Genomic DNA, 15,138 nt, shown 5'->3' with positions numbered 1-15,138 from the left:
CTCTGTCTGGGGAGGGCTGTAAATAGGGCCTTTTGTCCGTGTGTAGTTTCGAAGAGGGGCCAGTATGGTTTGGAGGAGAGGGCTCTGCACAGGAAATGGAGACCCCGGATTCCACTTGGGTTTGCACCTGGATTTCCCTTTACTTCCCAAGCCTGGTTCCTTCCTGTTTCCTGATGGCCTGCTCCCCACCTAGTCTCCACTCTGACACATGCTTGTTGACTAAGAAACCAATATTTGTTGTCTGTTAGCATGGGAATTGCCCTGAGGATTCTTGTGTGGTCCACATGATCACAGATATGTTGTATTAGGTGTGGGAAGACCTGGATTTTATTTCTCTCATTGGAGAGAGCTAGGGAGACTACTGACCGTGGCTTGTGATCCTTTGGAAAGGGGACAGGGTGGTTTCCAGCTTCTCTGAGGACATGGCACAGTAGCAGGGACACCAGCGACTAGCATACTCAAAAGGAACACAGGCTCATCTTTTGTTTGTACATTCCACTGACCACCTGGATGGCTAAGAGAGAAAAAGGCAGAGGAAGCTGTGACAGTGTGCATGTGTCTGAGATACCTACCGGTAGTCGAAGAAGTTTACTAGAAAATTTCAAAGGAAGAAAATAAATATGAAACAGCCAGTTGGTGGGAAGAAGAGGTCAAAGTGTGAAAAAAGCGTTCGGTTTAGAATGGGGTGGAGAGGGACAGAGGACAGATGAAGCCCCCAGGGACCATTCGGAAATCTGTGGAGCTGGCAAGAAGATGGATGGCAGAGAGTGCTATATGTGTTGATTTATCTTTGATGAGAATTCTGGCTGGTGCCGAGGACTAGGCAGAAAGTGTCAAGATTAAAGATGGAAATTTCTGGTAGCATTGCCTGAACTAGAAGTAGGAGGTGGGGAGTGGGAGGGTGCATGTCTGGGATGGTGGGATTTTGCTTTTTTCAGTTTGTATGCATTTGTGTGTTCCCGTGTGAGCGGACACATACACACACACACACACACACACACACACACACACACACACACACACACACGTATATGTACATGAGAGCAGAGGACAACCTCAGGTGGCCTTCCTCAGGAGTCATCAACTTGTTTCTTGAGACAGGGTATGTCACTGGCCTGGAACTCACTAAGCAGGTTGACCAATGAGTCCTAGGGATCCTCCTGTCTCTGCTTCTCCAGCACCAGGATTCCAGGGGTGTGCTGCCATGCCTACTGATTGTGGGGGAGAATTCTGGGGCTCAAACTCAGGTCTTTGTGCTTACATGGCCACCGCTTTAATGACTGAGTTATCTCCCCAGCCCAATAATGCTTTTTAATATGATTGATCCTCTTCTCTCATAATCTCCACGAGGACACAAATGTAATGTCCTTTCTATTTATTCTGTGTTCCTTTCGTACATGCCAGTGCCTAGAAAGGATCAGGACTTAGGTGCCCAATGTGCCTGGTGAATGAAGCCATTTTTTTTTTCTTTTTGGACCCCATGATCTAAATATGTCAATATCCATAAGATACTTTCTCAGAAATCATCAAACTTTTGACAGGGCAGAAAAAAACAAGACCAAATAATATATTCTGGGGCTTCTTTTAGGGAAGCAAAGCTGGACTCTAACATCGGGTTAAACTCTGATACCCATCATCCACTCTGCCCCACTGCATCCTAGAGCCTGGGAGAGGTGCTGACTTCGTATTCCTGTGTAAGCTGCCTTTGATCCAACACAGCCACATACCCAGACAGCTAACCACACGCTTTGAAATTCCCCTGCACTGTTGCATGGCGTGTCCTGCCTATTGTATGGCACATGGCAGATGCTCAATGAGCATGTGTTGGTTCAGTGAGTCATCGTTATCAGCATCTGAATTGCTGCAGCCTAAAAGATACAAAGGACTTCTGCCATGCTTGTTCTGTCTCTCCTTGTAAAGTGGTCAAGGCAGGTCAAAATCTCCCTCATTGCATGTGAAGGGAAGGCCTCAAGCATGGGTTCATAACTTGTTTGTACATTTTATTAATCACCTGATGGTTAAAAAAAAAAAAGCCAGAGGTACCAGGGACATAATGTGCATGTGTCTGAGATTCCTGCTGGTGCTAATGAGCAGCACATCTGAAGGCCTCAATCAGTGCTTCCTAAACTCTAGTGGGCATGCGTATGCAGAACCAAGGATGTGTTCATAGTAGACTAAGTCCTGAGTGAATGTATTATTGACATGGACAAGGCCACGTCAAGGACTCAGTACCTCAGACCCATAGGAATGGCAAAGGGATCCCTGTACAGGTCAGACTTGGAGCTGCCAAAGCCTTTCTCTGGTCTGAGTGCAAGTGTTGACTGTGTGTGTCAGTATGAGTGTTTATAAACGACTAAGCAGTGTGTGCAAAAATTAGCTACTAAACCTTCCTCCTCAAAGATGACTGCAGCTTGAGACTGCTCTCCTGTAGACTCTCTACTGAAACTAGCTAACCCCTCTGTCTTTGCTGTACTTAATAAAAGCTCTGAGGTTCTGGGTTGTTGCATAGTTGGTAAATCGTCCATCAGAACTTTTCTGTACCTATGTCTCTAAGTCTATCCTCTGTTCATTCCGTTACTACCACAGGCCTGTTTCTCAGACCTCATCATGCAGGATGCAGTGCATTCTAATCATCTGCCGGTCTTAATAAGAAATACAAATCCAGATTCAAATGGCCTGGGGAGGGACCATAAGACTTGTCTCTACTCACAAGCTCCAGAGCAAAACTGAAGCTACTGGTTCAGTTCCCACAGTTCCCACAGGAGGCCTGGGTACCCTGGCTATGAACCTTGTGCTGCAAGCCAAGGGCAAGCCATGGCTACATGTTTGGTACGACAGTACATCATGGATTATGCCATGAGCTTGGAAGATGTAATCGTGACTGTGGGCTTATCAGTGGGTGTCCTTTCTTCATTTCACAAATGCATCTCTTTATGATGATGCAACTCATTGGAAGTCACTAGACCTCCACATAGAGGCCATTGCATGCTCCTTCCTCAGCCATTCTTGCAAGTCCTTCCATGACTTTAGCACGTACAGCATCAGAATGAGAGGCCTTGTTCTTACTACACAAGCCATGAACACTTCTATTCACCACTCCATCTAGGTTTCATCAGGGTCTATCAGTCAAAGCCATTTAAGCAGGACATCCCTTAGCTCAGTCCTCCAAAAACACTTACTGACATTGTCAGTCTAGGGCCTGGGGAGATGGCTCAGTGGGTAAGAGTGCTTGCTCTAGAAGCATGAGGACCTGAGTTCAAAGCCCAGCACCCATATGAAAATCTGGATAAGGTTTTATGTACCTGCAATCTCAGCACTGTGGATGTGCAGACAGGAGGATGGCTGGGGCTTACTGGCTGCAAGCCTTGCTCCAGGTTCAGTAAAGAGACCTTATCTCAAGGGAATAAGGCAGAGTAATAGAGCAGGATGCCCAACATCCTCCTTCTCATTGGCTTTCAGATGCATACATGGAGCATACACACATAAACACACACAAATACATCCACAAATACATACATGCACAAGCATGTACACAAATAAATCAATTAAAGCATAAAATATTGGCAGCCTAGCCAGATAGCCTAGGGGTCCATGATGCATTTAACATGTGTAGGGCCCTGGATTTGATCCCTCTACTACCATAAATACATTTAAAAAATACAGTTGATGGGATACCTATGATTAATGTTGATTTAGGAAATAGAGTGCCAACTCACTTAGTCTTTTATTGCCCCCTTTGTAAAACTGGAGTTATAACAGCAACATGTGATGACACAGATAAAAATGACACGACAGGGCCAGTAAGAGGGTGCATCAGGCACAGATGCTTGACCCCAAGTCTGATGATGTGACAGAAGGAGAGAATGGCCTACTATAAATTGTCCTCTGACCTCCACATAGAGGAATGCATGCATCACACACACACACACACACACACACACACACACACACACACAATTGTAATTTTAAAAAGGCAAACAGATATCAAGCATTTTGCACAGTGCCCCGTCACAGGAATTAATCCATGCAAAGATGCCAAGAATCAACCCAGAAAAAGACAACGCATGGAGTCATGAGTGTGCTCTTGTGTTTGGCTTTTTTAGTCAGGTCTGATAAGGACACGAGACAATGAATTCCTCATCTCACCGCTACCTCAGCTGCTGGCCCAGGAACACAACTACAGCTCGCCTGCAGGCCACCATCCTCACGTCCTGTACAAAAGGACAGCAGAGAAGAGGGTCCAGCGGTACCAAGACTACCCTGGCTCCCACCGGATTTATCCTGGTCACTCCCCAAGTCACACTCCCCCTGCCTCCCAGAGCCAAGAGACAGAGTACCGCCATCGAAGGCGGCAAAGGCAGCATTTCTGTGGACGACGCAAGAAATGTATGTAAGGAGACTTTCCTTGTCTGTTCTGAAGAGGTCCTCCATGGGTAGTCCTGGGGGCCGCTGGGTTCACTAACGTGGCAGGTCAGTGAGGCTACACTGACTGTTCTCAGATGCTGCCTTATGGAAGAACTGGTAAAATCTCATGCTGAAGGAATGGCTTTTAGGTTCAACTAGGAAAGATGTGGATGCGGGTCCTTTTTGGCTTTTTTAGCATCTCCCAGTTTTAACCAAAGGTTATCTTAGTTTCTGTGGTCTTAGGGAGGGTACCCAGCTTTCTATAGTGAGAAATAAAAATCAGAGATAAATGCCTTGGCTGAGCATTCCTTCTAGAGACACAGAGACTTCTCAGGAAACCTCCCAGGAATGTCATCTCTTGAAGGGGAGTAGACAGAGAGCAGGGGAACTCTTAGGCATGCCCTGTGAGCCAGTGGTAGATACCTATAATACCAGCACTTGGAAGGCTGAAGAATTATGAGGTCAAACCTAGCTTGACATGTGTAATGAGCCCCTTTTTTGACAAAGACCATTCTGTTTCCTCCTCCCCCAGTTCTGGGGTCAAGCTCAGGGCCTTACCTATAGGCAGTAAAGCTCTGAACCAGCCAAGCTGTATTTCCAGTCTCTTTTGCTCTTTTCTAGACCAGCAATGTCCAGTAGATAAGAACCAAATGTAAGTTTGCATTTCCTAACAACTATGTTCAAAACCAGTTCAAGGCAAACATAGTGATGTATACATAGTGATGTAATTCCAGCACTTGGGAGCTGAAGGCAAGAGAATCAGGAGTTCAAAGCCATCCTTGGCTATATAGAGATTTAAGTCCACTCTGGGCTACATAAGATTATGCCATTAAAAACAAAATCAAAAGTAAGAGCTAAAGAGATGGCTCAGTGTAATGAGGCACTTGCTGCACAGGCATGAGAGGCAGAGTTCGGATCCCCAGCACCCATGTGAATGCCAGGTTCCCTTCCCCCACCCACACCCTGTAATCTTTGCACATTAGGAAGGTGAAAACGGGATCTACTGGACAATCTGCAACTAAACTAGCTGAATTGATGAGCTCTGGGTGCAGCTGAGAGACCCTGCCTCAAAGATAGAGATTGGTGGAGGAAGACATCCATTGTCAACCTCTGACCTCCACATGCATGTGCACACACACACACACACACACACACACACACACACACACACACACACACACACAAATACACCACACACTCACTCATACATCTGTTAACAAAACTCCCAAATCATAAAAGTTTAAAAGCAAATTGCTTTCAGTAGCATTCTTATCTAACTCAGAACATACAAAATATTGTCATCTCAAATTATAAACAATGTAGCAAACTTCTAGGGAAGAATTGAATTTTCTCTTTCCTATTGTATTCTGGAAATGTACTTAATTTACTCTTATGACTCAGTGTCAATTCTAATAAACAAATTTCCATTGGAAATGTTTAATCTGTGTGTAGATCTCATAAGACTCAATGCTGAAAAGGTAGATTTTTAGATACTTCATTGTTTTGAAGATGTTTGTATTTTCCAGGGGCCAAGTTAAATATATTACCTTTTTTTATTTTATAAAATACCTGATCTTCGTATTCGCCAGCCTCATTCCACTAACTTGGTAGCCACAGATGGCAACCAGGTCCCACACTGCTCAACACAGACAGGTGAGGGTTCCTCACACAAATCGGAGCTGTCAGGGTTGGATACAAGATAGTGTTTCTGCCATCTCCCTTGGCTGTTGGCATTACATAGTCAATGTATTCCCAAAGTGAAATTTTTTTTTCTCCTTCCATCACTGACATTTGTTGACCTGCTTGTCTGCCAACTAGAATTGTAGCTTGTTTTCTTTAACTTACCTCTGAGCATTTTTAACACTTCTGGATCTACCTGTCTGTCCACCTGTCCATCAGCTCACCCATCCATGCATCTAAGCATCTGTTGAATGGATCTCAGGTGCAAAGCCCCAGGGCATGTGGCAACAGAGATGCCCAGTGTCACCTCCCCATTGTCTTTGCTCTTTCGGCCTGCGTCACCCAGATTTCTTCTGACAATCTTCCTTCCAAATGCTCTTCTGTCTGCTGCAGATGCCCCCAAGCCTCCTTCAGAGGACACCTATCTACGCTTTGATGAATATGGGGGCACAGGGCGGCCCAGAAGATCAGCTGGAAAGTCACAAAAGGGTCTCAATGTAGAAACCCTCGTGGTGGCAGATGCAAAGATGGTGGAAAAACACGGCAAGGGTGATGTTACCACGTACATTCTCACAGTCATGAATATGGTAAGGAGCATCATCAAGAACCCTTGTGTGGGTGGAATGGCACACACTTAACCACATTTTTTTCTTAATTGAAAATTTTGAATGTTAAGAAAACCACTCTTGTAGATCCATGTATGTATCTGATAAAATTGAAGCCGACATCCTTATCAATTTGTCTGATTGATTCTTTCCATGCAGGATTGTGTCTTTAAAAGATGCTGTTTGGCTTTAATTGTCCCAACAGGTCTCTAGCTTGTTCAAAGATGGGACCATTGGAAGTGATATAAATATCGTGGTTGTGAGCCTAATCCTTTTGGAGCAAGAACCTGTAAGTGGCAAACTTCATTTATTCAATTGTTGTGCGGTAGAGGATGCATTTATTGAATACCTACTGTATACCAGTGCATGAATCTTATATTTGAAAGTCAGCTAACCATCTCCTCAGGGCAAGTGCACTCTAATAAGGGTCACTGAGCTAAGTTACCACAAAACAATCCTTCATATACCAATCTAGATAATATATTCATACATGTGTCAACAGTTATATGTAAATATTAAATACATATAAAACATTGTCAATATACAAAATGTAAATACTTGGTATAAATATGCAGTCCTTATGATAAAGGTGAATTTGGTCATAGCTTTTTAGGGTTAGATAGACTTCATAGGTCAAATACACTAACTAATACTACGGTGAATACATAAGTATATTTTGAGAATTTACCATCATAAAATTCTTGTAGTAAGTCTATGGTCTCCCAAGCACCAATAATGACAAAAAAAATAAACAAAGGGCCTTCAACTGCCTTGAATTGATTACGGTGAGGTGCATGACAGAGGAATTGGGGAAAGTGCAAAAACAGAACATAAAATAATGTGCTCAGTCGCACAGTACTCCCTGCTCTGCAGGGTTCTCATCTGTAAGCTCTATTTTCCTCTATGATCTCACCAATCAGACAGACAATTTTTCAAAGCCCCTGGGGCTTTTCCTCTTCAACTCTAACCCCAATAAAGAATGTGAAAAAAAGACAGCCAGAGACAAGGAAAAGAAAATGGATCTAATTACCCAGGTGTGTAGAGTTACAAAGGTTTGTGCTGTGTGAAGTTATCCTGGAATTTTAGAAAGATAGGGTATGTGTTGTTTGGGAAACACATGGGTTGGTGTGCTAGTCACACACTGCTCAAGGATACTGAAGCCAGCAGCACCCTGATTCATTGATAGAATTATCATCTAAACATTTGACTTGACCTAAGTCATTGGTTTAGCCTAAACAAACCATTTTGATAAATGGTTATTTTAAGAAGAGTTTCTGTCTTTTTTCTTCTTCTTTTATTTAATGTGTGGGTGTTTTGCTTGCCTGTATATATCTGCATCATGGCATGAATGTACTGGTACCCACAGAGGCCAGGAAAGTGTGTTGGATCCTGCAGAGTTGGGGTTATAGACAGTTGTGAGTCATGTCATGATAGGAATTGAACATGGGTCCTCTGGAAAAGCAGCCAGAGCTCCTAACATCTGAGCCATCTCTCCAAATCTAATCTCTAGTAAATGGTTCTCCATTCAGTAAACTCACATTGTGTTATTGATTACTTGTAGCCTCTTAAGTACCAAACTTCATAGAGCAGTAAACTATGGATGCTGTCTTTGTTATGCTTTATTGAAGAAATTATTGAACTTCCATATGAATAAATTTATCAAGATCAAAAACGCTTTTGATTCTAAAAATGTAGTTAGGTAGAAAGTGCATACTGAAAATTCAAGTTTACTTTAAAATTTATATTAACCTAAACTAGATTTTTTTTGGTAGCTCTTGGCTCAGTGGCTTTCCTCTACCGATAATTTCCCCTAGAAAGATGGTGCTTCTGCATTTGCTGTCACAGCCACAGTGATTCAACCTTCTTCACTCTGGCAAGATCATCACTCTCTAATCTCTGCACCTTTCCCATAGGGAGGATTGCTGATCAACCACCATGCAGACCAGTCTCTAAATAGCTTCTGCCAGTGGCAGTCTGCGCTCGTGGGAAAGAATGGCAAGAGGCATGACCATGCCATCCTCCTCACGGGATTTGACATTTGTTCCTGGAAGAATGAACCATGTGACACACTAGGTATGGTATCCTGAGATGGCTGTGACTTTACTAGACACCATTTTCCCTGTGAGACCACTGTTACATAAAGACACGACTTGTTGCCTGGGGTCCTCATGTGGCACCTGGATATATTTAAGTCTTTAAATTGTGGAATGCTTCCTTGTACCATGATGAATGTGTTCTGATTTATTGTGGTATGGAGAGTCTGTATATCAATCAATTGGTGATTTTTCTTTATTGCCCTAATTGATGACCAATGAAGTAAAAGAGGTCATTTGATTAAACACAGTTTAGGGCATTCTATTAGCACCATGACCACATAACTGGGAAGCTGAAGAAAAACTGTTGAATGGCATCATACCTCACTGTGTCATTGGTTATCAGTGTCTTCTTTAGCAAGCTCTTTGACTTGGAAGGACTCTGTTCTCCCATTTTTGCACAAGACATTCAGCACAAGAATAGTATCTTTTACATGCTTGCTGTATTTCCAAGCTGATTCAGTTGCTCATAGCAGGAACTGGACCTTTGGTTTTGGATGGATTGGGTTATTTGGGTCAAAGTCTGCTAACTTTTGCTGTAGAGGGTCCTGTAGTAAATATGCTATGCTCTGCAGAGTGGGAATTACTGACATCTGCTGTGTTAGTGGGAAACCAGTCACAGACATGCATAAACCAATGAGTGAAGCTCTGTCTAATGAAGTTATACTAAGGAGACAACCGCAGACAAAAGTATAAACAAAGGCTTGAAAACAGCAAACACGCCACCAAGAATCTATCCCTGATCTGCTCCATAGGTCACTCTCTTTAAGAAGCATGTTATACAGGCTTAAACATTCACATATGCCTTGTGAATATCCAAGTCCAGGACTCTGCTGCCTAAAGCAAATGATTCACCTTCCTGAGTCTCATATACCTAATTTAAAACTTATACACACACACACACACACACACACACACACACACACACACACACACAGGCAAATATTACATGTACAGTGCAATTTAGGGTATTGAGAAAACACCATATATCAGAAAACATAGACCTTACCTGTCCAGGTTGTAAATAGGTAAGACTGAGAGCAAGGCTGGAAATAGCCAGCTAGACACCTATAGACAAGTCAACTTCACTGACAGCCGCACAATAACCAAGTACCCCTCCCATATCTAGCAGCTCTGTGAACTCTTATCACCTAGTCTACATGCTTGCTCCCTTACGTCTGTCATGTGGCATAATTAACACATTAGTTAAGTAATGATGTTACCATAACACATGTGTGCCTGCATATTAGACTTCCTGGATGATCTCATGGCTTAACATGGAGGTGGATGCAGCCAGTTCACAAGTATGTATTTAACTCTATATGGCCACCAACCCTTGTTTTAATGGTTGTTAGATCTCAAAGTTGGGAAGAAGAAATTCTTCTGCTATAAGGTGGATCAACATAGAACCAAGAAATGATGGGAATGATTGTGTAACTGTTCTTACAGGGAGGTAACTTTGGAGAATGGGACACTTGTCACATTGTGAATGTGAGAAAAGTGAATTTGATCTGTACATGTTACCTGGGCATGCTTATGTTTTTTGCTTCAGAGAAAGATCAGGAAAGAATTGGAGAGTATATTCCATACTTAGACTGTAAGGCCACTCTTAAGTTAACATTATACATTGGTGTAACTGTCAGTATATTAATTTCTCTGACTCTAATAAGCTTAGTCAAGTCATATAAATTTCTGTGATGATAAAAACATTCGATATTCTTCTGCAAAAAACTTAAATGTGTTAATCCATTAAACTGTATATGTATATACCAAATTACTGTTAATATTTAAAATTGATTTTTTAATAGGATTTGCCCCAATCAGTGGAATGTGCAGTAAGTACCGAAGCTGTACCATCAATGAAGACACAGGACTTGGCCTTGCCTTCACCATTGCTCATGAGTCAGGGCATAAGTGAGTGGCTTCTCTATTCACTACTTTCTATGGAAACTGGTTAAGTAATTATTTGGCCTTCTGTCTTAGTTAGATTTCTATTGCTGTGTAGAGACACCATGACCACAGCAACTTTTATAAAAGAAAAACATTTCATTGTGGTGGCTCACTTACAGTTCAGAGGTTCAGTCCATCACGGCAGGGAGCATGGCGGCATGCAGGCAGATGTAGGGCTGGAGCTGAATGCTTAAATCTTGATTCAAAGGCAACCGGAAGTCGACGGCTCACTGGGTGATATCCTGATCATAAGAAAACTCAAAATCCACCCTCACAGTGACACACTTCCTCTAGCAAGGCCATACCCACTCCAGCAAAGCCACACCTCTTCATAGTGCCGCTCCCTATTGGATTATGGGAGCCAGTTACATTCAAACTCCCACACTTCCTCTAATGATTATTATTGATCTAATCAAACACATAGGATTCATTTTGTATAAAGCTTCAAACTGTGGACTCCAAAATGGCTTGGGGATGGGGAGATGGCTCAGTTGCTAAACTTTTTGCCACACAAGCAAAAGGACATGTGTTTGATCCAAATATCGCACACAAATTAAAAGCCAAGTATGATGGTGCATACTTGTAATCCAAGTGTCTTAGTCATGCTATGGCCAATGCAACTTATAAAGCATTTAGTTGGGGGCTTTCTTACAGTTTCAGAGGCTTAGTCCATGATCACTATGGTAGGGAGCACAGCAGCAGGCAGACATGGCCCAGGAGCAGCAGCTGAGAGCTTAGATTCTGATAAGCAAGCTAAAGTCAGAGAGAGAACAAGACTGGGTTGTGGCCTTTTGAAATCTCAAAGCCCAGTGACAAACCTCCTCCAAAAGGCCACACCTCTTAATCCTTCCCAAATAGTTCCACAAACTGGGCACCAAGCATTCAAATATATGAGCCCATGGGGGCCTTTCTTGTTCAAACTACCACACCCAGCAATATGGAGACAGTTTCCTAACCCTAATGCTAATGCTAACCTTAACCCTAACCAGCATCTCCTTGGCAATCACTGACTAGACATCCTAGCCTCCTTAGCAAATTCTAGGACAGTGATAGACATTGCCTCAAAGAAAAAAATAAAATAAAACAAATTTAAAAAAATTGAATGGTGCCTAAAACCAATGATACTGGAGGTTGTCTTCTGACCTCCTTCATATGTGCACACACACACACACACACACACACACACACACACACACACACACACACACACACACACCAGTTCAATAAGCACCAGTCATTGATGTCTGTCTTTTCATGTTATATATTACATCTTTTAAGGTTTCAGGTTTGTACATGGACTACCCATTATTTCCCTGGTTCTCTTGACTTCTGGGTGTTGCATTTCATTTGGGTTTTGCTTTGGTTAAGATACTTTAAGCTCATTCTACTTTTTCCCTTTGTGTAGTGAGCACATTCACTGCCACTGAATCATATCCTTCCCCTCATTTTTAACTTTCATTATGTGGCAACAATCTCTCAGTACATTTCCCTGGCTGGCCTTGAACTTGTGACCTTCCTGCCTTAGCCTCCCAAGTAGTGGGATTACAGGCCTATGCTACCCACCATCCAGAACAGTTCATTCTTTATACAAAACAAACTGATTGTGGTAACATGTAAATCCACGTGCCTATACTGAACTCAGTTTTCAAACTACAGGCTATGAAAACTTTAATCATTCTTTCTTATGAGTAAAAGTTATCTGAAGCCAAAATCCAACATTTTGGTTTAGGAAAAACAAGCCATAGTCTTTAGATAGGGTGGGAGAGAGGGGTCAGGTGAGAGAAGAATGAACATTGGATTGGTGAGATAGCTTAGTAAGGCTTTTGCTATGCAAGCTTAAAGATCTGAATTCAATCCCCCATGTGTGGTAGTGCATGCTGGTAATAACAGGGCCAAGGGAAGCAGAACATTGCTGAGGCTCTGTGACTACCCAGCCGAGGCCAGTTCCTGAGTTGTAGGCCACTGAGAGACTCCACCTCAAAAAACCAAAGTTAACTATCACCTGAGGAGCCATAACAAAGATGAACTTCTGGGTTTCAATGTATGTGCATACAAACGTGTGTGTGCCCATATGAACACACACAATGAAGAGATGTGAAATGCATTCTCAAGATGAGACTTTGGTATGTGGTCCTTTTGACATGAAGCTCCTGAAGCAGATGGCTGCTGAGATTAGGGGAGGATTTTTGAAATGTTCAGGGGAAAAAATATCTTCCAAAAGGCTGCTAAATAAAAGTACTTTTGAAAATGTAAAAATTTGAAATTCAAAATTGAGTTTTCTTTTGTTCTAAAAAATTTCTAAGGAGGCTCTAATTAAGCAGCTCTCCCTCCTTGAACAATAGCTTTTATCTCTCTGTACCTCACTGACTCTTCTGGAACTCTTGCTTTTTATTCACAGGGCTTTAGCGTATTTAGAAAGAATGTCTCCCAAACAAACCCCCTCAGCTCCCTGCTTAGGCAGAAAGAGCTGAATTTGGCAAAGCTGAGAATACAGAAGTGTTTTTTGCCAAATGTCTTAAGATTATTAATTTTGCTTTTGTTAGCAGTCACCTGTAAATTCCAACAACTTCACTAGTAGCCATCCGGTATACAGCCACCCTCCACTTGCTTGATAAGCTGGAAAGAATGATAGAAAAGAAATGGCTAGATTGTAGGCACAGCTCACAGCAACACCCTATCTATGGATATAATAACCTCATTTGTTAGAGCCTGCCTTCAAAAGATAGCTATATAACATGATACTTCCCCCATAGAAACCATACCTGCTTATACAAATGTATTCTTAAGAGGCAGGTTTCATTTCTTTAAATAATCAGATTGAGAACTATTTAAAATTATGATAAATTCATATAAACATCTCTTTCTGCCTTGCCTCTTTTGTAAGAAAAGTCACAAAATGAGCTTTGTTTCCCGAATCTTTTCCAAAGATGATCACAGAAGTGTACCGTACATGATCCTTAGGGAATTTGAAAGAGGGCAAGAAAGTTACAGGCAGTTGTGAGCCACCTCATGACAGGAGTGTTGAGGAACACACTTGAGTCCTCTGCAAGAGCAGCAAGCGTTCCTAAACACTTAGCTATCTTTCCAGCCCAACACATAATGTGTTTAAAAGAGATCCTCACTGCTTATCTTCCTTCTGCAGAGGAATTGCTCTGATGTCGTAGAAAGAATGGTGTCCAGAAATTGTGAAGTCCTGTTTTCCTTCCATGTGTTCTGAACAGAGTTTTCATCATTCCCTTGTGAAGATCTTTATTTTTATGAGGGTATTCAATTATCAACTGAATTAATGAGTTTAGCTAATTGTCTGGTCATCACTGGAAGGAAGATTTATATCATGTTAGCTTCATAAATAAATATCAATGCAGGGCTTATAATTACCTTCAGTCTGTACCTACCTCCTCCTCATTCTCAACTACTGTGCCATAGCTCCAGGATTAGTGACAGGAAAAGAAATTAGTTATTTTGAATTTTTAAAAGTTGGCTATCTAAGATGTAGGTTAGTTAAGAAATCTTTTAAACATTTATTATTTGTTTGTGTATTATCGTGTGTGTGTGTGTGTGTGTGTGTGTGTGTGTGTGTGTGTGTGTGTGTGTGTGTTTCTAGCAGTCAGTTCTTTCCTTTCATCATGTACATTCTAGGGATTGAACTCAAGCAGCCCAGTTTGGACCCAAGACCAGATTTCCTAGCCTTTTCGTACATACACCATTCTTTGATTTTGTGACTAGTAACAATGTCTTTAGCATTCTTCAAGTTTTTCTGCAGAAAATTTGCAGTAGTTTATAGTAACTCATTCTTGTCACTGATTCTTGTCTCCCACCTGGCTCTGCTGAGTCTCTGTGCATTTTTCTCATTTTTCTGGTGGTAACCTGGAAGGTGGGTTCTCAGAAGGTGGTTTTCCTTTCTGTTTCAGCTTTGGCATGGTTCATGATGGTGAAGGCAACCCCTGTAGGAAGGCAGAAGGCAACATCATGTCACCCACACTGACTGGAAACAATGGGGTGTTTTCATGGTCTTCCTGCAGCCGACAGTATCTCAAGAAATTCCTCAGGTAAATGGACAAAATCCCAGGGGTTGTGCCTAGCTCCCATTGCAGTGTTCAGTAGGTGTGAAAACAAATGTTCAAGACAGACCTGGTGGGATGGATTAGTCATTGTGACTATTTGGGAGGCTGAGATAGAATGATTGGAAGGTAATGGTCTACCTTGACTTCAGAGTAAGTTCAGGGCCAGCCTGAAAAATAAGAGTAAAAAGGAAGCCTACAGATATCACTCATCAGTAGAGCGCTTGCCTAGCATACATGAAGCACCAGGTTTAACCTCTAGTACCACAAAATCAAATGAACCAAACATCAAATAATTGACAGGCATGTCTTTTGGTATCTCAATGAAGAGAAAGACTAAAAATT

The 15,138-nt window shown here is 42.1% G+C and overlaps 1 protein-coding gene across 1 annotated transcript in view; it reads left to right on the top strand.

Annotated features, from left to right (window-relative positions):
• Adamts18 (ADAM metallopeptidase with thrombospondin type 1 motif 18) overlaps positions 1-15,138 on the top strand; it is a 144,980-nt gene that overhangs the window by 60,607 nt on the left and 69,235 nt on the right. The window contains exons 4-9 of the mRNA XM_006974065.4: positions 4,104-4,386; positions 6,478-6,671; positions 6,895-6,978; positions 8,603-8,762; positions 10,591-10,696; positions 14,644-14,781. Of these exons, the coding sequence (XP_006974127.1) occupies positions 4,104-4,386; positions 6,478-6,671; positions 6,895-6,978; positions 8,603-8,762; positions 10,591-10,696; positions 14,644-14,781 (965 nt within the window). The remainder of the gene's footprint in view (positions 1-4,103; positions 4,387-6,477; positions 6,672-6,894; positions 6,979-8,602; positions 8,763-10,590; positions 10,697-14,643; positions 14,782-15,138) is intronic.

The sequence above is a fragment of the Peromyscus maniculatus genome, chromosome 5 (assembly GCF_049852395.1).
Source record: "Peromyscus maniculatus bairdii isolate BWxNUB_F1_BW_parent chromosome 5, HU_Pman_BW_mat_3.1, whole genome shotgun sequence".
Lineage (NCBI taxonomy): Eukaryota > Metazoa > Chordata > Mammalia > Rodentia > Cricetidae > Peromyscus > Peromyscus maniculatus.
Note: the sequence above shows the minus strand (reverse complement) of the source record. Positions and strands in the feature narration are given on the sequence as shown.